The sequence below is a fragment of the Eubalaena glacialis genome, chromosome 9 (genome assembly GCF_028564815.1).
Source record: "Eubalaena glacialis isolate mEubGla1 chromosome 9, mEubGla1.1.hap2.+ XY, whole genome shotgun sequence".
Lineage (NCBI taxonomy): Eukaryota > Metazoa > Chordata > Mammalia > Artiodactyla > Balaenidae > Eubalaena > Eubalaena glacialis.
In genome coordinates, this window is record NC_083724.1 from 31,889,787 (window position 1) to 31,914,031 (window position 24,245).

Here is a 24,245-nt window from a genome sequence, read left to right on the forward strand (position 1 = left end):
ATTCGGGAGGAAAATAAAAGTAGAACCATATCGGTGGGTAACTGTCCAATTACATACAGAACTAACTGCGACCTTCAGCAAATCATTTAATGTAGCTAAGTCTCAAGTTACAAGTAACGTAGCTAACAACTGGCCCCCTGAATAACTCACAGACTCAGAGTCAAAAATGAAGGGAATTGGACCACAAACTTTCTCTATGTTCTTTGGGATGTCTCTTTTCTATTTCACTGGGATGCTGTGAGGATAAAGTAGGCAAGGACTGCAGAGTACAAGTAAATTAAAAGATGTTATTCTTGCCATCATCATTTATGGAATATTCCTCAGCACATATCTTGGAGGCCTGCCATTATTATTGGTCACATTTTTCACCCAGAGAAGCAAAGGAATGGAACGGCTGAATCAGGGTTTCATACTTGAAAACTAGAGTAGAACTGTAGGTCCTTAATACTCAGTTCACTAATCCATTGACCATATCCCCATGGCTTCCCGTCAGAGCATTTGACCCCATGTCAGTTTGTGTCCTTTGGGGAAAAGGAACTGGTGGAAGATATGTGATCAAAATTTGTAGGCGGGAGAAGAGTTTTTGCTGAAAATCTTAGAATGAAAGATCTATCATTTTTACCCAAAGAGAAGAGAAAATTCATCATAAAGTTCTGTTTTGTTTTTTGGCCATGTGTGTTTTTGTTGATGAGAATTGCTATTTTTCAAGTTTTATTAAATATTGGTCATTTCATAATTATGTCAGAAGAACTGGAATGTTTTAAAAATATATCTTTCAATTCGAAAATACTGCATTGATGTAGAATTTAAACATATATATATATATAACAGAAGAAAAAAGACTGTACCATTAGCACTCAGAGATAACAGCTATACATTTTTAGCTTATTTCTTACTACTCTTTTATGTATAATTATAAATTTGGGATTATACTTGTAACACACATGGTGTCTTGTTAGGGTCTATTAAATATTCAGACCCACAGACAGCCACATGCTTCACTTGGCACTGGTCCACTTGGGAGGAACAACAGCTTGCCAACAGGGCAGCATCACATGCTCCTCTTTAGCACATGCCCTTGCAGTGGTCCAGCACAGCTCAGGTGCAAGGAGACTGCAGACATATCAGAGGATGCAGGAGCCACCAGCTGAAAAGACTCATCATGTCCCATAGGAGTCAATATATGGTATAGCAACTCCATAGACATAGCTTCCAAGTTCCCACATTGGACATGCCAAGTGTCCAGAGTCACTGTACTTGGAAGTCACAGCATGGCACCTTTTCAGGTAATTATAGTTCTCTGAGTCCAGATGCAATTCACCAATCAGGGGTTAATTTTGCCTAGTAACGTAGCTGATACATATCTTTTTCTAAGGAAACAGAGCTAGAAAACTAAGGGAAGTTCAAATTCTCTTATAGAAGAGAAAAACTTTTATCTGCAATACTATATACAATTTTTTAGCCTTCATAAAAATCATTTCACTAAATCACAAGCATGTTTCTTTGCTATTAGAGGTTTTTCAGAAACATGACTGCCCAAAATGTGTTTAGATAATCCTCTAGTGCTGTGTATTTAGCCAAGTTTTCCCTCCACTCTTAAAACTATCACTGACATGAACATCCCTATATACAAATCTTTGTATTTATATAAAACTCTGGTTATCTCCTTAACATAAATTCAGGGCATGGAATTAATGACTGGGTCTGAAGTTGATAAAACTCTCAGTACATCTCGACCAGCTGCTCTTCAGAAAGAAAATGTCAGTTTACATTTGAATTGTATGAAAGTATCTGCACCTTTAACAACACAGGTTAAACTTTAAAACGTTTGCCAAACTTAGATGGGAAAAATGCTGTATTTAAAATAATTTTTCTTTGATAATTGATGAGTTTAGAAATGTTTATATGCATAGTCAGTTTATTGTTAATTGTCTATTTTTGTCCTTTCTCATTTTTATTTTGGGAAGCTCATCTTTTTAAGTATTAGGAATATTTACATCAGAGTCTCATGCTGCAAATTTTTTTTGCAGTCTTTATTTACTTCTTCCTTTGGTAGAAATGCTTATTTTCAGGTAGACAAATCTATCAATCCTTTTCTATCTGCCTGCAACGACATTCCTAATTGAGGATGCTTTTGTGGGTGTGTATGTAGACTTTCTAAGTGTTTGAAATCCATATTTTTCTCACCTCATAATGTGCACTGAAAAGCTTTCCACTTATTTTAAGGCTCTGGAACAGTTTACATAGTTATGGGTTTTATTCTTTTTTTGATTAACTAATTAATTAATTTTTGGCTGCGTTGGGTCTTTGTTGCTGTGCGCGGGCTTTCTCTGACTGCGGCGAGGCGGGGCTACTCTTCGTTGCGGTGCGCGGGCTTCTCATTGCGGTAGCTTCTCTTGCTGTGGAGCATGGGCTCTAGGCGCGTGGGCTTCAGTAGATGTGGCACACGGGCTCAGTAGTTGTGGCACGCGGGCTCTAGAGCGCAGGCTCAGCAGTTGTGGCACACGGGCTTAGTTGCTCCGCAGCATGTGGGATCTTCCCGGACCAGGGTTTGAACCCGTGTCCCCTGCGTTGGCAGGCGTACTCTCAACCACTGCGCCACCAGGGAAGCCCAGCTATGGGTTTTCTATGCCTTGAAAGTTTGCAGGAATTTATACTATAGTTATGTGTTCCCAGTACTATTTTGTGCAATATATTTTAGACATGTTTAAAAATTTGTATTCATTTATTCAGCTTTTCTACATTTTTAAAGGCATTGTTAGTAAGTTATCTTTTCATAGAATATTATCAATTTTATTGAGAAGTAAGCATGTATTGGCACAGAATTGAATATACAATTTAAAAAAAACTACAGTGTAGACTTTAAAGGTTTATATATTTTTGCTTATATATTCTTTTTTTCTTGACTTTTTTTTTTTAAACATCTTTACTGGAGTATAATTGCTTTACAATGGTGTGTTAGTTTCTGCTTTATAACAAAGTGAATCAGTTATACATATACATATGTTCCCATATCTCTTCCCTCTTGCATCTCCCTCCCTCCCACCCTCCCTATCCCACCCCTCTAGGTGATCACAAAGCACCGAGCTGATCTCCCTGTGCTATGCGACAGCTTCCCAGTAGCTATCTATTTTACGTTTGGTAGTGTATATATGTCCATGCCACTCTCTCACTTTGTCACAGCTTACCCTTCCCCCTCCCCATATCCTCAAGTCCATTCTCTAGTAGGTCTGTGTCTTTATTCCCGTCTTACCACTAGGTTCTTCATGACCCTTTTTTTTTCTTTTTTTTCCCCTTAGATTCCATATATATGTGTTAGCATACAGTATTTGTTTTTCTCTTTCTGACTTACTTCACTCTGTATGACAGACTCTAGGTCCATCCACCTCACTACAAATAACTCCATTTCGTTTCTTTTTATGGCTGAGTAATATTCCATTGTATATATGTGCGACATCTTCTTTATCCATTCATCCGATGATGGACACTTAGGTTGCTTCCATGTCCTGGCTATTGTAAATAGAGCTGCAATGAACATTTTGGTACATGACTCTTTTTGAATTATGGTTTTCTCAGGGTATATGCCCAGTAGTGGGATTGCTGGGTTGTATGATAGTTCTAGTTTCAGTTTTTTAAGGAACCTCCATACTGTTCTCCATAGTGGCTGTATCAATTTACATTCCCACCAACAGTGCAGGAGGGTTCCCTTTTCTCCACACCCTCTCCAGCATTTTTGTTTCTAGATTTTTTGATGATGGCCATTCTGAGTGGTGTGAGATGATATCTCATTGTAGTTTTGATTTGCATTTCTCTAATGATTAATGATGTTGAGCATTCTTTCATGTGTTTGTTCACAATGTGTATGTCTTCTTTGGAGAAATGTCTATTTAGGTCTTCTGCCCATTTTTGGATTGGGTTGTTTGTTTTTTTGATATTGAGCTGCATGAGCTGCTTGTAAATTTTGGAGATTAATCCTTTGTCAGTTACTTCATTTGCAAATATTTTCTCCCATTCTGAGGGTTGTCTTTTCATCTGGTTTATGGTTTCCTTTGCTGTGCAAAAGCTTTTAAGTTTCATTAGGTCCCATTTGTTTATTTTTGTTTTTATTTCCATTTCTCTAGGAGCTGGGTCAAAAAGGATCTTGCTGTGATTTATGTCATAGAGTGTTCTGACTATGTTTTCCTCTGAGAGTTTTATAGTGTCTGGCCTTACATTTAGGTCTTTAATCCATTTTGAGTTTATTTTTGTGTATGGTGTCAGGGAGTGTTCTAATTTCATACTTTTACATGTACCTGTCCAGTTTTCCCAGCACCACTTATTGAAGAGGATGTCTTTTCTCCACTGTATATGCTTGCCTCCTTTATCAAAGATAAGGTGACCATATGTGCGTGGGTTTATCTCTGGGCTTTCTATCCTGTTCCATTGATCTATATTTCTGTTTTTGTGCCAGTACCATACTGTCTTGATTACTGTAGCTTTATAGTATAGTCTGAAGTGAGGGAGCCTGAGTCCTCCAGCTCCATGTTTCGTTCTCAAGATTGCTTTGGCTATTCGGGGTCTTTTGTGTTTCCATACAAATTGTGAAATTTTTTGTTCTAGTTCTGTGAAAAATGCCATTGGTAGTTTGATAGGGATTGCATTGAATCTGCAGATTGCTTTGGGTAGTAGAGTCATTTTCACAATGTTGATTCTTCCAATCCAAGAACATGGTATATCTCTCCATCTATTTGTATCATCTTTAATTTCTTTCATCAGTGCATTATAATTTTCTGCATACAGGTCTTTTATCTCCTTAGGTAGGTTTATTCCTAGTTATTTTATTCTTTTTGTTGCAATGGTAAATGGGAGTGTTTTCTTAATTTCACTTTCAGATTTTTCATCATTAGTGTATAGGAATGCAAGAGATTTTTGTGCGTTAATTTTGTATCCTGCTACTTTACCAAATTCATTGATTAGCTCTAGTAGTTTTCTGGTAGCATCTTTAGGATTCTCTATGTATAGTATCATGTCATCTGCAAACAGTGACAGCTTTACTTCTTCTTTTCTGATTTGGATTCCTTTTTCTTCTCTGATTGCTGTAGCTAAAACTTCCAAAACTATGTTGAATAATAGTGGTGAGAGTGGGCAACCTTGTCTTGTTCCTGATCTTAGTGGAAATGGTTTCAGTTTTTCACCATTGAGAACGATGTTGGCTGTGGGTTTGTCATATAAGGCCTTTATTATGTTGAGGAAAGTTCCCTCTATGCCTACTTTCTGCAGGGCTTTTATCATAAATGGGTGTTGAATTTTGTAGAAAGCTTTCTCTGCATCTATTGAGATGATCATATGGTTTTTCTCCTTCAATTTGTTAATATGGTGTATCACGTTGATTGATTTGAGTACATTGAAAAATCCTTGCATTCCTGGAATAAACCCCACTTGATCATGGTGTATGATCCTTTTAATGTGCTGTTGGATTCTGTTTGCTAGTATTTTGTTGAGGATTTTTGCATCTATGTTCATCAGTGATATTGGCCTATAGTTTTCTTTCTTTGTGACATCTTTGTCTGGTTTTGGTATCCGGGTGATTGTGGCCTCATAAAATGAGTTTGGGAGTGTTCCTCCCTCTGCAATATTTTGGAAGAGCTTGAGAAGGATAGATGTTAGCTCTTCTCTAAATGTTTGATAGAATTCGCCTGTGAAGCCATCTGGTCCTGGGCTTTTGTTTGTTGGAAGATTTTTAATCACAGTTTCAATTTCAGTGCTTGTGATTGGTCTGTTCATATTTTCTATTTCTTCCTGGTTCAGTCTCAGCAGGTTGTGCATTTCTAAGAATTTGTCCATTTCTTCCAGGTTGTCCATTTTATTGGCATAGAGTTGCTTGTAGCAATCTCTCATGATCGTTTGTATTTCTGCAGTGTCAGTTGTTACTTCTCCTTTTTCATTTCTAATTCTGTTGATTTGAGTCTTCTCCCTATTTTTCTTGATGAGTCTGGCTAATGGTTTATCAATTTTGTTTATCTTCTTAAAGAACAAGCTTTTACTTTTATTGATCTTTGCTATTGTTTCCTTCATTTCTTTTTCATTTATTTCTGATATGATCTTTATGATTTCTTTCCGTTTGCTAACTTTGGGGTTTTTTTGTTCTTCTTTCTCTAATTGCTTTAGGTGCAAGGTTAGGTTGTTTAGTTGAGATGTTTCCTGTTTCTTATGGTAGGATTGTATTGCTATACACTTCCCTCTTAGAACTGCTTTTGCTGCATCCCATAGGTTTTGGGTCGTTGTGTCTCTATTGTCATTTGTTTTTAGGTATTTTTTGATTTCCTCTTTGATTTCTTCAGCGATCACTTCGTTATTAAGTAGTGTATTGTTTAGCCTCCATGTGTTTGTATTTTTTGCAGATCTTTTCCTGTAATTGATATCTAGTCTCATAGTGTTGTGGTTGGAAAAGATACTTGATACGATTTCAATTTTCTTAAATTTACCAAGGCTTGATTTGTGACCCAAGATATAATCTATCCTGGAGAATGTTCCATGAGCACTTGAGAAAAATGTGTATTCTGTTGTTTTTGGGTGGAATGTCCTATAAATATAAAATTAAGTCCATCTTGTTTAATGTATCATTTAAAGCTTGTGTTTCCTTATTTATTTTCATTTTGGATGATCTGTCCATTGGTGAAAGTGGGGTGTTAAAGTCCCCTACTATGATTGTGTTACTGTCGATTTCCCCTTTTATGGCTGTTAGTATTTGCCTTATGTATTGAGGTGCTCCTATGTTGGGTGCATAAATATTTACAATTGTTATACCTTCTTCTTGGATCGATCCCTTGATCATTATATAGTGTCCTTCTTTGCCTCTTGTAATAGTATTTAATTTAAAGTCTATTTTGTCTGATATGAGAACTGCTACTCCAGCTTTCTTTTGATTTCCATTTGCATGGAATATCTTTTTCCATCCCCTCACTTTCAGTCTGTATGTGTCTCTAGGTCTGAAGTGGGTCTCTTGTAGACAGCATATATACGGGTCTTGTTTTTGTATCCATTCATCCAGTCTGTGTCTTTTGGTGGGAGCATTTAATCCATTTACATTTAAGGGAATTATGGATATGTATGTTCCTATTCCCATTTTCTTAAATGTTTTGGGTTCGTTATTGTAGGTGTTTTCCTTCTCTTGTGTTTCTTGCCTAGAGAAGTTCCTTTAGCATTTGTTGTAAAGCTGGTTTGGTGGTGCTGAACTCTCTCAGCTTTTGCTTGTCTGTAAAGGTTTTAATTTCTCCGTCAAATCTGAATGAGATCCTTGCTGGGTAGAGTAATCTTGGTTGTAGGTTTTTCTCCTTCGTCACTTTAAATATGTCCTGCCACTCCCTTCTGGCTTGCAGAGTTTCTGCTGAAAGATCAGCTGTTAACCTTATGGGGATTCCCTTGTGTGTTATTTGTTGTTTTTCCCTTGCTGCTTTTAATATGTTTTTTTTATATTTATTTTTTGATAGTTTGATTAATATGTGTCTTGGTGAGTTTCCCCTTGGATTTATCCTGTATGGGACTCTCTGTGCTTCCAGGACTTGGTTAACTATTTCCTTTCCCATATTAGGGAAGTTTTCAACTATAATCTCTTCAAATATTTTCTCAGTCCCTTTCTTTTTCTCTTCTTCTTCTGGGACCCCTATAATTCGAATGTTGTGCATTTAATGTTGTCCCAGAGGTCTCTGAGACTGTCCTCAGTTCTTTTCATTTCTTTTTTCTTTATTCTGCTCTGCAGTAGTTATTTCCACTATTTTATCTTCCAGGTCACTTATCCGTTCTTCTGCCTCAGTTATTCTGCTATTGATCCCTTCTAGAGTATTTTTAATTTCATTTATTGTGTTGTTCATCGTTACTTGGTTCCTCTTTAGTTCTTCTATGTCCTTGTTAAATGTTTCTTGCATTTTGTCTCTTCTATTTCCAAGATTTTGGATCATCTTTACTATCATTATTCTGAATTCTTTTTCAGGTAGACTGCCTATTTCCTCTTCATTTGTTAGGTCTGGTGTGTTTTTACCTTGCTCCTTCATCTGCTGTGTGTTTTTCTGTCATCTCATTTTGCTTATCTTACTGTGTTTGGGGTCTCTTTTTTGCAGGCTGTAGGTTCGTATTTCCCTTTGTTTTTGGTGTCTCCCTCAGTGGCTAAGGTTGGTTCAGTGGGTTGTGTAGGCTTCCTGGTGGGGGGGACTAGTGCCTGTGTTCTGGTGGATGAGGCTGGATCTTGTCTTTCTGGTGGGCAGGTCCACGTCTGGTGGTGTGTTTTGGGGTGTCTGTGGCCTTATTATGATTTTAGGCAGCCTCTCTGCTAATGGATGGGGCTGTGTTCCTGTCTTGCTAGTTGTTTGGCATAGGGTGTCCAGCACTGTAGCTTGGTGGTCGTTGAGTGAAGCTGGGTCTTGGTGTTGAGATGGAGATCTCTGGGAGATTTTCGCCATTTGGTATTACGTGGAGCTGGGTGGTCTCTTGTGGACCAGTGTCCTGAGCTTGGCTCTCCCATGTGAGAGGCACAGCCCTGATGCCTGGCTGGAGCACCAAGAGTCTTTCATCCGCACGGCTCAGAATAAAAGGGAGAAAAAATAGAAAGAAAGAAAGAGGATAAAATAAAATAAAATAAAATAAAGTAAGATAAAATAAAATAAAGTTATTAAAATAAAATATACTTATTAAGAAAAAAAATTTTTTTAAGTAAAAACAAAACAAAAAAAAACCGGTCAGACCAAACCCTAGGACAAATGGTGAAAGCAAAGGTATACAGACAAAATCTGACACAGAAGCATACACATACACACTCACAAAAAGAGGAAAAGGGGAAAAAATAATATATCTTGCTCCCAAAGTCCACCTCCTCAATTTGGGTTGATTCGTTGTCTATTCAGGTATTCCACAGATGCAGGTACATCAAGTTGTTTGTGGAGATTTAATCCGCTGCTTCTGAGGCTGCTGGGAGAGATTTCCCTTTCTCTTCTTTGTTCACACAGCTCCGGGGGTTCATCTTTGGATTTGGCCCCGCCTCTGCGTGTAGGTCGCCTGAGGGCGTCTGTTCTTCGCTCAGACAGGACGGGGTTAAAGGAGCAGCTGCTTCAGGGCCTCTGGCTCAGTCAGGCCGTGGGGAGGGAGCGGTACGGAGGAGGCGGGGCGAGCCTGCAGCGGCAGAGGCCGGTGTGACGTTGCAGCAGCCTGAGGTGCGCCGTGCGTTCTCCCGGGGAAGTTGTCCCTGGATCACAGGACCCTGGCTGTGGCGGGCTGCATAGGCTCCCGGGAGGTGAAGTGTGGATAGTGACCTGTGCTCACACACAGGTTTCTTGGTGGCGGCAGCAGCAGCCTTAGCGTCTCATGCCCGTCTCTGGGGTCCGCGCTGATAGCCGCGGCTCGCGCCCATCTCTGGAGCTTCTTTAAGCAGCGCTCTGAATCCCCTCTCCTTGCGCACCAGGAAACAAAGAGGGAAGAAAAAGTCTCTTGCCTGTTTGGCAGCTCCAGACCTTTTCCCGGACTCCCTCCCAGGTAGCTGTGGTGCGCTAACCCCTTCAGGCTGTGTTCACGCCGCCAACCCCAGTCCTCTCCCTGCGATCCGACCGAAGCCCGAGCCTCAGCTCCCAGCCCCCGCCCGCCCCGGCGGGTGAGCAGACAAGCCTCTCGGGCTGGTGAGTGCAGGTCGGCACCGCTCCTCTGTGCGGGAATCTCTCCGCTTTGCCCTCCGCACCCCTGTGGCTGCGCTCTCCTCCGTGGCTCCGAAGCTTCCCCCCTCTGCCACCGGCAGTCTCCACCCGCGAAGGGGCTTCCTAGTGTGTGGAAACCTTTCCTCCTTCACAGTTCCCTCCCACTGGTGCAGGTCCCGTCCCTATTCTTTTGTCTCCGTTTTTTCTTTTTTCTTTTGCCCTACCCAGGTACGTGGGGAGTTTCTTGCCTTTTGGGAGGTCTGAGGTCTTCTGCCAGCGTTCAGTGGGTGTTCTCTAGGAGCAGTTCCACGTGTAGATGTATTTCTGATGTATCTGTGGGGAGGAAGGTGATCTCCGCGTCTTACTCTTCTGCCATCTTCTCCTCTCCGACTTTTTTTTTTTTAACTTTTGCCTTTCTTATATTAGACTAACCAGGGGGTTGTACATTTTACTTATTAATCCTATTGTTTTCTGATTCACTGATTTTTCATAATTTTTATTGATCTGTTTCACTTGCTTTTCTTAGGTGTTTTTGTTTTTTTTTTTAAAGGGAAAAAACTCTCTATAATTACAAAAAGTAATTGCAAGAGAACCTAGGCAATGATGTTTCCTGGGACTGGGAAGAAGAGAGGAAAATATGTTAGTTAGTCAATGGATCACTCACGGATTTATGTCTGAGTACATGAGAAAATGATATGTTTATGGGACAGGAAGAAACCAGGACCTGATTCCAGACTAATTCTAGGACTAGGTAGAGCTGCCATTAAACCATTACAGATAGAACCCAATGTGGCCTCCGGGTTTTATCTGAGGAGTGAAGTGTGTCACCTTTTAAGGTACTTAGAAGAGTGTCTTTTATGCTTTCTCTTAGTCCTTGGGCTGGTGAGAAAGGAAAAGGGAAAGGTAAGAGGAACACGGAGATCAGCCTTCCTCTGGGAGAGGGCACATTCCCCATCGCTCTAAAGAGGAGGTGATACCAGGGTTTCAGTGGAATCGCCTTCTCTGCAGGGAGAGGAAGTTGGTCTGTGATCCTGAAGAAGGTAAAGATCAGTTTCCAGACAGGTTCTTTGTTTCCCCGACTTCTAACAATTTAGTCCATGCCAGACGCTGTGCCAAGTCATTTGTATGAAGCATCTTATTTAAGTCTTGACAACTCTGAAATAGGCAGTCACGTTATCCCCATTTTGGGGGGAGGGAACAGTAGAGTGACTTGCCTGATGTCACATAGACAGGATGTGAACCCTGGAAGGTCGGACTGCAAAGCATGTGTTTTTAACCACTGTGATAGATCATGTTTTATCACTGCTGACCTTAATTCCTATGGCATAGCCTTATTATTTAAGGGGGAGCTTGTCAAGTCTAGGATCAATGATCAAAATGAACTTAAAGTACTACGACTCATTATGTCCATATTATTTCCTCCTCAAAATTCTATTTCTCATCTTAAAGCAAGTAAAACATTTGCATAGCAAACACTCCTCGAACTGAATGTCTGAGCACTCAGTGCCTTCCTCAGCATGCCGGTCGGTACTCTGACTACTGCTCCAAGGAGAGGGGAGTGGGAGAGGGCAGGTAGGGGAGGGGGGAGAGTTGGGGGGAGGCAGCTTTGGAAGAGCAAGGGGGGAAATAATAACTGAAATTACATCCCAAATAGTCTGACATTGTAGCATGTTCAGACACAGAAATGTTTATTTTAAAACACTCACAAAGTCATTTTTTAAAAATCAAATTAAGATGTCTGAATGCTAAATCATTTTACCAGACAATACGGATCTATGAGCTTTATGCTTTTGAAATAGTCTCCCAAGAGGCCTGTCTGGCCACTTTTTTTTTTTTTTTTTTTTTTGCCTCTTGAGAGAGAAGAATGCAATCAATGAAGGTAAACTTGCAACTTAATTGAATGTGATGTAATGTGAGCAGAGCCAGAGCCGCCCAGAACAATTCACATCAAACTTCAGGTCAAGCGGTTTCTTTCATCTCTGGCCTTCTCTGGAAGTTCAGTCAGAAGAGCAAGAGATACAGGCCTGGGGGATTCTATTCCACTCTGATTGAGGCTTTGTATCAAGGCCAGCATTTACATTCAAGACCTCTTCTGAATACACACAACGCACAGCATATTTTTTCAAGAGCACAGTAGCTGTTCTTAACATGGCAGCCACTCAGGCCTGTTCATTTAAAAAATATATACGTATGACATTCAGACATTCTTTTAAAAATATATATGTATATATATTTAAATTCAGGAACCAAAAAGCAAAAGCCACCTATAAAAGACAAGGCCTATTTTAATGAGATTTTATGCACAGCTCTACTCACTCTGTTCTGGCTGAAACAGGGCGTGCCTGATAAGGCTGCTGGTGAACGCCCAGGAAGAGAGGAAAGAGGAGAAAAGGCAGACAGAAAATGTTGTTTAGGATCCAACAGTAAAGAAGGAAATCCTTTTCTGTACTTACAATAGCAGTTGGGGTGGCAGCCAGCACACAATAGAGCACCAGAGGGGTGATGAAGCTTTCTTCCTCTGTCCCCGGGTAAGGCTTCATTAAGTCTCCATCCTGACAGAAGAATCCTTGGATATGCACCTGAAAAGTGTCAGTGCATTCGAAGTAGTAGGCAAGCAGCACTGTCCCAGCCATGATGACAAGCTGAAAATACAGCATGGCCACACAGAGACATTAGCAGGGCTTCGGAGCCGCGCCCGCCCCTCAGAGCACACTCCCTCCGTCGCCCAGCAGCTCTCCTCGTGTTGGAACGTGTGTGCGTGCCTGGCTCACGTGCTCCGGGCTCAGGGGGTGTGTACTTACTTGTCTGCCTTGTAACATCTGTTACATAAACCTTCCAGAAAATAATGAACAGCTCCCATCTGAGAAGCAGACCACAGCAAGGTTTGTAGAGAGACCGAGGCTCTGCTGCGCCCCTCTCAGGGGATGCATGGGAACCAAGGCAATACTGCCATTCAGGACAGAGGTGAAAAGTCAAAGGATAGTGGCATATGAATTGGCAAGATGTAGAGTGAGATCTGTTCGTGGGCAATTTCATAAAATGTCAGAGATAGACTTACTTTATTATAAAGTATTAGAGGCAGGTAAATGATGCATGAATGAACAAACAGGAAAGCTAAAGCCTAGAAAGATTAAGGGAAATCTTCAGAACCTAAATTACCGGCGTGGATGAAAACATTGTACAGGTATCCTATATCAGTCATAACTTTTATCCTTTTCCAAAAAGATTTTGCCTTTATTCCAAAATGTTTTCTACCAGTAAGTAAACGACTTTACTGATGATCACATCTTATTATAGACATATATCGTTCATAAGATTTGGACACAAAAAGGGACACAATTATCCTTTCATTTGATTCAGAAATGTCCCAGATACTCACCGAGGTTTAGATGTAGCCTTTAATAGGTATGAGGAGTTGGGGGAGTATGGAAATGCCATTATTTTTCTCATTCCCATTAGGAAACACCAAATGGCAAGATGAGACGGTGATAAAGGTAGACAGAAAAGAGGTCTTTGAGGTTATGAAATTACAGAAAGTTAAGCTGGAAAAGATCTTGGAGATCTTCCCATCTAAAATCTTTATTTCATAGATGAGAAAATGGAGGCCCAGCAAGGAGAACTGACGACAGCTGGATTATCCAACAAGGAAACCAAACATGTCCTTAGACTGACAATCAGCAAAGCAGGGAAACTAAAATGGGGAAAAATATTTTAAAAGTATCAAAGTAATCATTCTGGGAGAAGAATCAGAACTTGGTAGGGCATCTTTGTACATCTTTTATGGCTTAAAAATTGTTTCTATTTGGAAGTACATAAGGGGCAGGGAGGGGGAAACCATAATCTTTTAGGTTTTAGTCTCAAGTTCTTATTCCAGCCCTGGAATGACTAACCTAAGGTCACATAGCTAGTTAGTGTTAGACCCAGGACTAGAATCCCACATTTTCTGATCCCCAGGGGGCAAAACACCTGGGTCACAGCATCAAAATCGCATCATACACAAAAGTGTGGAGAGTTACGGGGAGAGGCAAAGTAGCTCAACTCTAATGCAGAGAGGCACCATTTGGCATCTTTATCCACGTTCATATCCATTTCTTTAGCCACAACACTGAAGCAGAGCCTTGCACTTTGCCCACTCTCTCATACCTGCTTCTGGTACGTTAGCTCTGCAATCCTCCTCACTCTAGCAGAAGGCATCATTTTCTTTAAGGGTCATTTGGATTAAGAATCTTCCCCCAGCACTTCCTGGTGGCACAGTGGTTAAGAATCCGCCTGCCAATGCAGGGGACACGGGTTCAATCCTTAGTCCAGGAAGATCCCACATGCTGCAGAGCAACTAAGCCCGCGAGCCACAACTACCAAGCCCGCGTGCTGCAACTACTGAAGCCAGTGCACCTAGAGCCCGTGCTCCGCAACAAGAGAAGCCACCGCAATGAGAAGCCCGCGCACTGCAAAGAAGAGTAGCCCCCGCTCGCCACAACCAGAGAAAGCCCGCGCGCAGCAACAAAGACCCAATGCAGCCCCCCACAACCAAAAAAACAAGAATCTTCCCTCAACCTTCCATTTTCTCTAACTCTTTGGTTAGAAGGCTTTCCTCTTTGGTTCAGAAGCCTCGAGTATCTCCAGCGGTAACGTGTCTAAAGTACAAACGCCTAACCATCCTGCTATAAAGGTCTTTACCTTTTGGCTGTATCCATCACCACCTTTATCTCCAGGTAGGCTCCAAATCATACTTTGCAATCACTCTCTCTCACACATGACTTGTTTCTGGCTCTACAAGGATTTTGTTCCATTATCTGACATTTTCTACCCCTTCTCCCACAGTGGACCTTCTGGCACAACTTCTGACCATCCAATAATCTCTAGACATTCGCATGTGTTTCTCTGTGCCTGAAGTTGTTTATTGGCACGTGTAAACTACCGATGCTCATACCCACCATCTCTACTGTTTCAAGCATTTTGTTTATTTCTTTTCTCTTTAGCAAAGGAGAAGAGACTTGGATAAGGATGTTTCCTATAGGAATGAGAGATAGGCGCTCCCAAGCTGCCCCACTGATTGGTGCTCTTGCTAGTAGCTAGTTTATAAAGTCAAGGCCATGAAGTTTCTATTTCTTTTGTGCTGCACTAGTCAATTGAGTTGACCCGACAGGAGGGAACCTAGCCAGCTGACCCGAATGTTTTGGAGCTAACACTAGAATTCCAACAGTTTGGGGGCTCTGCCTCTGGGGCTGTTTCTGTCTCCTGCACAGGCTTGATCTGATTTCTCTGTATCTCATCCATGTGGCAGGAAACACATTTCTCTCTCTCAGCTTCATCAGCCCTAAGGAGAAATAAGCTTGGAGAACAGGCAGGATCGATGGGGGCTTTTTGGATAAAACGAAAACAAAAATGGCATCTAGCTTCCTCTATTGAGGAAGAATATTATATTTTACAAGGGACATTTGTGCTACCACTTCCATTTAAAAGAGAAAAAGGTGAAAATGAAGTAAATGAAAGCAAAATAATGTGTGTGTGTGTGTGTGTATATATGTATATGTATGATCTCTCTATATACGATCTATATATATTATATATGTATATTATATATTATATGTATGTATATATGTGTATATATATGTAAGAGGACTCAGAAAAATGAAGAATAGAAACTTTTAAAACAGAATTGTCTTAACATCAAATACATCAAAATCAACAGTAACAATAAAAAAGCCAAGGTCAATATATCTAAATTTGATATACATAGTAAAAATCTTGAATAGCTGCTTGGCCAATTTAACTATGGAAACAGCATTCAGAGAGAACTGAATGAATGAATGAATCAAGTGCAGGGCATAAAGAACAGAGAACCTTGGAGACGCAGGGTGGTAGAGGTAGATGGGAACTTCCACAGCCTACGGGACAGAACTGACCCATCAGCATGAGTCACCTTGGCCTTGGCTCCTCCCCTGAGCAGCCAGAAACCCCTTCATGTCATTTTAAAGCCATCCTCAAGCTCCCTGGAGAGTCCTCAATAAAATACCAGTTAGAGATGCACAGAAGCAAATATAGAACAATTTGGATCTTGACTTCTAGGTTTCTTTTCTATTGAACATTCTCTTGCGACCATATATTAAAAAGAAGCTTATGCATTTACTGCAGGAACAGAAACAGCACGTTGATTCTGCTTCCACAAGCAGAGAGCTCTGCCTTGCAGCACTGATGACACACAATTAGCCGTCGGTGTCCCCCCTTCCTCCGCCCTGTCCTGGGCCATGATTCATCACTGTCTAGGTTAGTGTCACTCGTGCCAGCTGGCACACTTACCATCTCCGCTGCCTTCTCCAGCCCCATTTAGGGAGGCATGGAGGGAGGCCATAATGTTGGTGTCACATGAGCAGATGGTGAGGCTGTGCTGGACCCAAGTGCTGTTGGAAGGGTTGACGGTATTAGTGTGAAAAAAGCAATTATGGCTGTGGGGAGATAATGAGGTAGAAAGAGCTCATGTACCAGGGATTTTCCTCAGCTGTCGCTTTCTAAGAATGACAACCCGATATATGAAAGTGCATTAAATCCTGATCATTCCACAAAGATTCAGAAGGCAGAAGCCAGCAATATCTGAAATCCAGCCTCTCAGAGTTGAGAGTACTGTGTTTCTACCCAGGTTCTCCGCTGATCGGAGAAAAATGAATGTCACAGAGGGATAAGTGAGGAGGTCACAAAGCTGAGAGAAGAGGCTGAGATGACAAGTACGTTTTTCTTTGGTCGGTAAAGTCTGAAGCAATTGTGGACCACTAATTTATATGACAGGATACAAGCTGGGAGAGCAGGGGATAGGTAAATGGTGCTATGACTCATGTGAGTATGTATGTGTGTCCAGGGATGTAGGGGCAGACACATGACGTGGAAATGAGAGGACCGGTATCTGGTCTGGAGTGTAAAGGGCGTAGTTTGAACTGGGGACTCCTGGTGCTAGGTGACCAACCATCTCAGTTTGCCCAGGACCAAGGGGTTTCCTGGGGGCATGGGACCTTTCAGTGCTAAAATGGAGGTAGTCTTGAACAAACTGGGGTGCTAGGTCACTCTACCTGAGACAATGTTTCCCTCCCCAAAGAGCTTTCTTATTCTGGATCTGGCCAGGAGCTATCAAGACCAATGCCAATTAATCAGTCAACCAACATCTGTTTCTGAAAACCACCTCTGTGTTCAGTTCTGAACTAAGTGCTGTGAAGGTGAGGAATTCTCAGACGTGCTCTCTAACCTCAAGCCATTTGTGATCAAGCCAAGTGGGGAGCGCTCGCCAATACAGGAAACAGACAGTGATCTGTAGGAGGGTGTCAGCTGACCCCAAGCTGGGTTTCATACATGGCTGCATGTGTTTGGTGACCTGGGAGGGATGGGTATTGGCAGAAGGAGAATGAGGGAAGGGGCTACTGCGTGGAGAAGGAGCGAGGGCAGGGGATGGAGAGGGCAGCATGATGTGTGTTCAGGATATTGGTTTTGACTAAGCCTCGAGGACATATGTTCAATTCCGTAAAGAGATGGGATAAAGGGAACTCAGAGCAGGAGGAGCGCTGCATCAGAGCTTAGGTGATGAGATTCGGCATGGTTGTGATGCAGAAGCAAAGTCTTAGGACTCCAGGGGATAGTACACGTTAAAGATTTGCATGTTGTTCAGTATTGAGCAAGCATGTTAGGCACAAGGGTCAGTAGCTGCACGAAAGGGCTGGGGTGGGAAACCCTCAAGTGGCACTGATGGAAGTGGGAAACAAGGTAGTAAGTTAGAGGGGAAACACCTGAGAAAACTGACAGTGGAAACACCTGAGACCTCACTGGGACCCCCCCCCCCCCTTAGAAATAAGGATAACACTTTGAGAGGGGCTGAAAGTTCTCCATAAACAACATGGGCAAGATCCAAGAAGAAGAGGAAGGAGTAGGAGATGGAGGAGGAGGAGATGGTGATGGTAAAGGTGATGACCTATATTATGCATATGTCCTAGGAACTGTTGTAAGCGCTTGACATAAATTAACTCTTCTTCTGCCCAGCCACCCTGTATGTGGTACATATATTACTTCCATTTTAATTATTATTATTTTTTTTGTGGCTGTGTTGGGTCTTCGTTGCAGTGTGCGTGCTTCTCATTGCCGTGGCTTCTCCTGTTGCAGAGCACGGGCTCTAGAGCGCAGGCTCAGTAGTTGCGGCACACAGGCTTAGTTGCTCTGCGGCATGTGGGATCTTCCCGGGCCAGGGAATGAACCCGTGTCACCTGCATTGGCAGGTAGATTCCCAACCACTGTGCCACCAGGGAAGTCCCTATTTCCATTTTATAGAAGAGGAAACAGGCACAGAGAGATTACATGAATTGCATTAAGGTCACACAACTCGGGTGAACCTAGGATGATTACTATAATTATGATGTATTTCTCCACACAAACTTGGGCAGCCTGGGGAAAATCAGGTTACAAATACGTCAGCATAATATTAAGGGCTAAACTATGTGCTACAGACTTGAGTACTTTATTCAAATGTCTCCTAGTATCAATTTCATCTCTATGAAGGTTAATAATAACTCATAAATATGCACTGAGGCATGTCTATGTATTCTCATTTTGTTCCAAAAAGAAGTTATACCAACTTCCACCAAATAAAGTAAGCAAGCATCAAAGAGCAGTTGGAACAGAAGAAGAAATAAATATGGAGATAGGAGTTACATCCTTGAGTAGAAGTTGTCTAACAGTCAACGCAATAAGGAAATACTGGTCATTTTCACATTTCACAGTAGCTATATGATAAAAACCAACCAACGGTTGAAGAGTAGAATCTTTCTGATATAGTGACTGGATAGGAATTCATCCTGAGTTCCCATAAGGGACATGATAAACAATGACAATACTGAGTATGCTGGTGCTGTTCTTTATATGGGACCTCATGTCAACTCTTAACATAGGCCGATGACATCACATCAAAGCTAAATGCACAAAAACAATAGTGTGAGATAGAAGGGAGGAGGTCGGCATTATGATTCGGTCTAGGTTGAACTTGAGAGATATAGCACAGTGAAAGGTTAAGACTGCTAGGCTGGAAACCTGCTCTGCTGCTTTTACTAGGTGTGTGACTTAAATTCCCGTGCCTCTGTTTCTTTGTTAGTAAAGTGGGGCTAATAATGCTACAGCACCTACCTCTTCAGGTCATCATGAGGATTAAATGAGGATTGTGTAGTAGTTAGAACAGTATCTGACTCATAATAGTAAGCATGTTCTAAAAGAATGGGTAGACTATATATTCTTCACTCCTTCCTAATTATAGTTTCTCTCAGGTTAGGTTTTTAAAAACTACTGGGTAGCAGTGAATTAGATACTACCTTTTAATAAGTTTCCTGCTAGTGAAATACAGACCTGCATCTTTTTTAAAAAATGGATTTCATTGTTTAATAATACTACAATGTTACTATTAGAGTAGACTAGCGGAAGGAACCTTTGCTCAGGCTACTCTCGGTAGGACAAATCTTTTAACATTTCTTCATCCCGGTTTCTTCTGTGAAAAAAGATTGAGTTACTTTTCAGGGTTGTAATGAGAATTGAGGATATTATACATAAATATCAATGACACTATTTTGGCATATAGTAGATGCTTAATAAATGACATCCCTAGTTATTATTAGCTTCATTTAGTGTTACTGTGTCTTATATATGTCCCTTATTATGGTGGTTTTCCAAACTGCAGGTCTCAAACCATTAGTTGATTGTGAAACAAATGTACACAAGGTAGGGTTCAACTAGAACTTTTTAGTGAAAAAGAATGGAATAGAATTGAATATATTAGAGTTTTATACATAGTTAGGACAAGTGTTTTTTAAAAAATTTTATTGAAGTACAGTTGATTTGCAATGTTGTGTTAATGTCTGCTGTACAGTAAAGTGACTCAGTTATACATATATTCTTTTTTGTATTCTTTTCCATTTTGGTTTATCACAGGATATTGAATATAGTTCCCTGTGCTATACAGTAGGACCTTGTTGTTTATTCATCCTGTATATACTAGTTTTCATCTGCTAATCCTAAACTCCCAATCCTAAGGACAAGTGTTTTTATGTGAAACTTTTGTTGAGCATGTAACATATAAGCAGAGGGAGAATGTATAATACAAAGTGAAATATATTTCTTACTATGGGTTGTATTTAAAAATCCTTCAATAAAATGTGATTTTATTAGATACTTGTCTCATCATAAGCAAGTTTCTTATACTTTAGTGCCTAAGGCACGTAGGTTCAAATCCCAAATCCACTAATTACTACTGTATGTCTTTGAACTTAACCTGTCTATGCCTTCGTTTCTTCACCTGTGAAATGAATTCTCATGAGAGTGGTATGAGAACTATATGATTAAGTATATCAAAACCACTTAGCAGGCACTCAATAACTGTTAGCTGTTATTTTATTAAGACTTAAGTAGAATATATATTTTTTTCTGAATAAGCAAACAATACCACATGCACTAAAATACATAAGAGAATATGAAGTCATCGCATTAGCCAGGACTGAATAATCAACTAGTTTTTCCATCTATAAAATGATGCTTCTTGACAAGCATCTTATTTCCACAAATATGAATTTTCAAGAGTCAAATTATTCTTAGTTTTGCTATTTGCAAATGATATTATCTCAAGATATGAAGGAATAAAAATAAAATATTAAGCAATCAATTAGTCCTCTTTTGTCAATGTATTTGATCCTCGATTGTCTATTATATTTTTGTATTTTATGAAAGATTTAAAAAAAGTATTTTATTGTGGTAAGAACACTTAAAATGAGATCTACCCTCTTAACAAATATTTGAGTACCATATGTTATTGTTGACTATAGGTCCAATGTACAGCAGATTTCTAGAGCTTCTTCCTTTTGCTTAACTAAAACCTCATGCCTATTGATTATAACTCTCCATTCCCCCCTCAGTCCGGGATCTTTTAATTAATAGGCAATTAAACTGTGGTTAAGAATGACATCCTCTTGTGAAAACTGAAAAACCTACAATGGACCAGTGCATGTATATCAGAATTCATTCCTTCTTCTTTAAGGAGAACCAAAGGTGTACCCATAGGCAAGGATATGTAGATGAAATGAGGTTGTTCAGTTATTCAGCTAGTATTTATTGAGTGCCTACTACTTGCAGACATTGGGGATTTTCAGTCATTGACAGAACGGAATAACAAATAACAAATAAAACTTACAAAACACATGATTTTTGGGCTCGTGGGGCTTTCTGTGGGGGAGACAGATATCATAAAAGCAAACCCAAGGGAATGATAATAATGACTCTCATTGACTGACCACATAACCAACTACGTACCTTGAAATGCATTCTGTTACACGATCCTCATGCCACCCTGTGAGATGATGAGTCACCCTCATTTAAAGCAGAGTACGTTTATCCAAGCTCACAGAACTAGTGAATGGTGGAGCCAGGATTTGAACCTCTGGTGTCAATTAAGCATAAAGAGATGATGCCTGTAAAATGCTTAGCCTAATGCCTACTTAGTAAGTGCTCAGTCCTTTCTCTTACTCTTTGATTTCTGTTCACTTGTCCTTTTCAATGCTTCTTGACATGGCTCTGGGGTAAGAGTGGGGGTTGACTGATCACCACTCCCATCACTTTCCTTTCTTGGTATTTAAGAACACTACTTTCGCCTGCCTCTGACCATTCTGGCTCCTTTCATTTTTCCTTTTCTTCTACCTGGTCTGTAAATGGTAGTGCTCTCCTAGGACCTATCCTTTCCCCTCTTTTCATTTTCTTTCCATGTATTCTTCTTGGGAGATCTCATCTTTCTATGGCTTCCACTCTCATATTGATTCCATTGACCCTCATATTATCATTCTTAGTCCTGTTTACTCTCCTGACCACCAACCTTGTGCTCCACAGACACTCCAAATACCACAAGTCTGAAATGAAATTCAGCATGTCTCCTCCCCTCATTGTGCAACTTCTCTAGAGTTCACTATCCTGGTAAATCCAACCAACATCTTCTCAGTCACCCAGGCTAGAAATCTCAACATCATCTTAGACACTTCCTCCAGCTTTCTTGTTCTTCCCACCCCATACCTGGTCAGCTCCCATATCTTTCTTACTGTAGTGTCCGTCCTATGTATCTCATTTTTCTTATGCCAACTGCCATGTTCTTATGCAGGCCTCCATATTCTCTCATCTACACTACTGAAATCTTGTCCTACCTGCTCCTGCTGCCTTTGAGATCTCAACCCCTTTATGCCATTAGTTACCCTGCTACTAAAGAGTTATGATTCTAAGGCACAGCTATGATTGTGTCTTTCTACTCCAAAATCTTCAGTGATAACTATTTCAGATAAACCAAGCAATTTTCTGTGTATTTTAACACACTGGGCTCTGTTCCACTCATGTTTTTGATAATGGAGAGAAGCCTGCCATTTGAATAGAGACCAACCCAGGAAACCCCATCAGGCATTGCTCCTCAGGTAACAGAAAATACACAGGTCTGCCTCTCAGCCTGGGCTGCCTACACCTCCCTATTTGGCCACTCCTTAAAGAACGAATGCAAATACCATATCCTTGTCTTTGCGTGTGTGTGTTTCCATCCTCCAGCATCCTGTTGGTTATTTATTAGTGCATGATATGAAGAAATGTAGAGTGTATGATAATATTTTCAGGTAGATTTACAACTACACTGAGGAAGGGATTATTATTGGATCTAAGTCAAGCTAAATTGGGCCACAAAATTTTCTCTTTGATCTTCTGCTGTTAGGGATATGTATATTTTTAATTCAAAGACACAGATGAATACATATAAGGAATGTTAAATGCATAGTGACATAAAACTGGCAGGAATAGCTAATATTAGAGAAAGCAGAAAAAAATTCAAAATGATTTTGATGTTTGAGAACATTGCTTGGGGACAAATGTAAAGTCCTACAGCAAGGCTTTGCTATTCCTTAACTTCAGGGGCTGGTAGAGTGGAAAGCCTAGAACTCTGACCTGAGAGGCTCACCAGCCTTGGCCGTCACTGACCCTGCCCTTCCTCAGGGCTGCTTCAGACTCAGAGACAGGGAAGGTCAGAGCTCAGTAGATGTTAAATGTGTGCGAAAATGAGAGTGATGAGATGAGGAGTCAAGAGAAGTCTTTGAAAAGCAAGTCCTGGATGACTTTGATGCGCATTTTATTTACTTACTTAGTAAGAGAGGTGGATGGAAGCAATTTGCAAATGATCCCTATGGTCTAAATGGCTGCAGTCCTGCTACCTTTAAAAAAAAAAATTTTTATTTGGTGCACTGGGTCTTAGTTGCAGCTTGCCAGCTCCTTAGTTGCAGCATGTGGGCTCCTTAGTTGTGGCATGTGAACTCTTAGTTGCAGCATGCATGTGGGATCTAGTTCCCTGACCAGGGATCGAACCTGGGCCCCCTGCATTGGGAGCACAGAGCCTTATCCACTGCGCCACAAGGAAAGTTCCACCTACTACCCTTTTGTTAACAAACTAAGTTGATTTGGGTGATAATCTAAGGTTTCTCAGCAGAATCATTAGAAGTCAGCAAACTACTATGAACACCAACTATGTGCCAAATCCTTCAGCTAGTTGGTAGGAACATAAAGATGAAGGAGTTCTTAGATTTTCAAGGGTATGAGCAAGTGACCAAATGATCGGTGTTTTTTAAAAAATTTATGATTTTTAATTTTAATTTTATTGGAGTATAGTTGATTTACAATGTTGTGTTAGCTTCAGGTGTACAGCACAGTGATTCAGTTATACATATACATATATTCATTCTTTTTCAAATTCTTTTCTCATAATAAGTTATCACAGAACACTGAGTAGAGTTACTTGTGCTATACAGCAGGTCCTTGTTGGTTATCTATCTTATACATAGTAGTGTGTGTATGTTCATTCCAAGCTCCTGATTTATCCCTCCCCAACACATTTCCCCTTTGGTAACCATAAGTTTGTTTTCAATACCTGTAATTCTGTTTCTGTTTTGTAAATAAGTTCATTTGTATCATTTTTTAAAATCAGATTCCACATATGAGTGATATCATATGATATTTGTCTTTCTCTGTCCAACTTATTTCACTTAGTATGATGATCTCTAGGTCCATCCATGTTGCTGCAATGGCATTATCTCATTCTTTTTTATGGCTGAGTAATATTCCATTGTACATATGTACCACATCTTCTTTATCCATTCATCTGTCGATGGACATTTAGGTTGCTTCCATTGTCTTGGCTATTGTAAATAGTGTTGCAGTGAACATTGGGGTGCATGTATCTTTTCAGATTATGGTCTTCTCCAGATATATGCCCAGGAGCGGGATTACTGGATCATATGGTAGTTCTATTTTTAGTTTTCTCAGGAACCTCCATACTGTTCCCCATAGTGGCTGTACCAATTTACATTCCCACCAACAGTGTAGGAGGGTTCCCTTTTCTCCACACCCTCTCCGGCATTTATTGTTTGTAGATTTTTTGATGATGGCCATTCTGACTGGTGTAAGGTGATATCTCATTGTAGTTTTGATTTGCATTTCTCTAATAATTAGTGATGTTGAGCAGCTTTTCATGTGCCTCTTGGCCATCTGTATGTCTTCTTTGGAGAAATG

At 40.5% G+C, this 24,245-nt stretch overlaps 1 protein-coding gene across 1 annotated transcript in view; it reads right to left on the reverse strand.

Moving 5' to 3' along the window:
* Positions 1-24,245, reverse strand: part of PLPPR1 (phospholipid phosphatase related 1) — a 127,075-nt gene that overhangs the window by 40,409 nt on the left and 62,421 nt on the right. Inside the window, exon 3 of the mRNA XM_061201094.1 lies at positions 12,110-12,298. Coding sequence (XP_061057077.1) covers positions 12,110-12,298 — 189 coding nt within the window. The remainder of the gene's footprint in view (positions 1-12,109; positions 12,299-24,245) is intronic.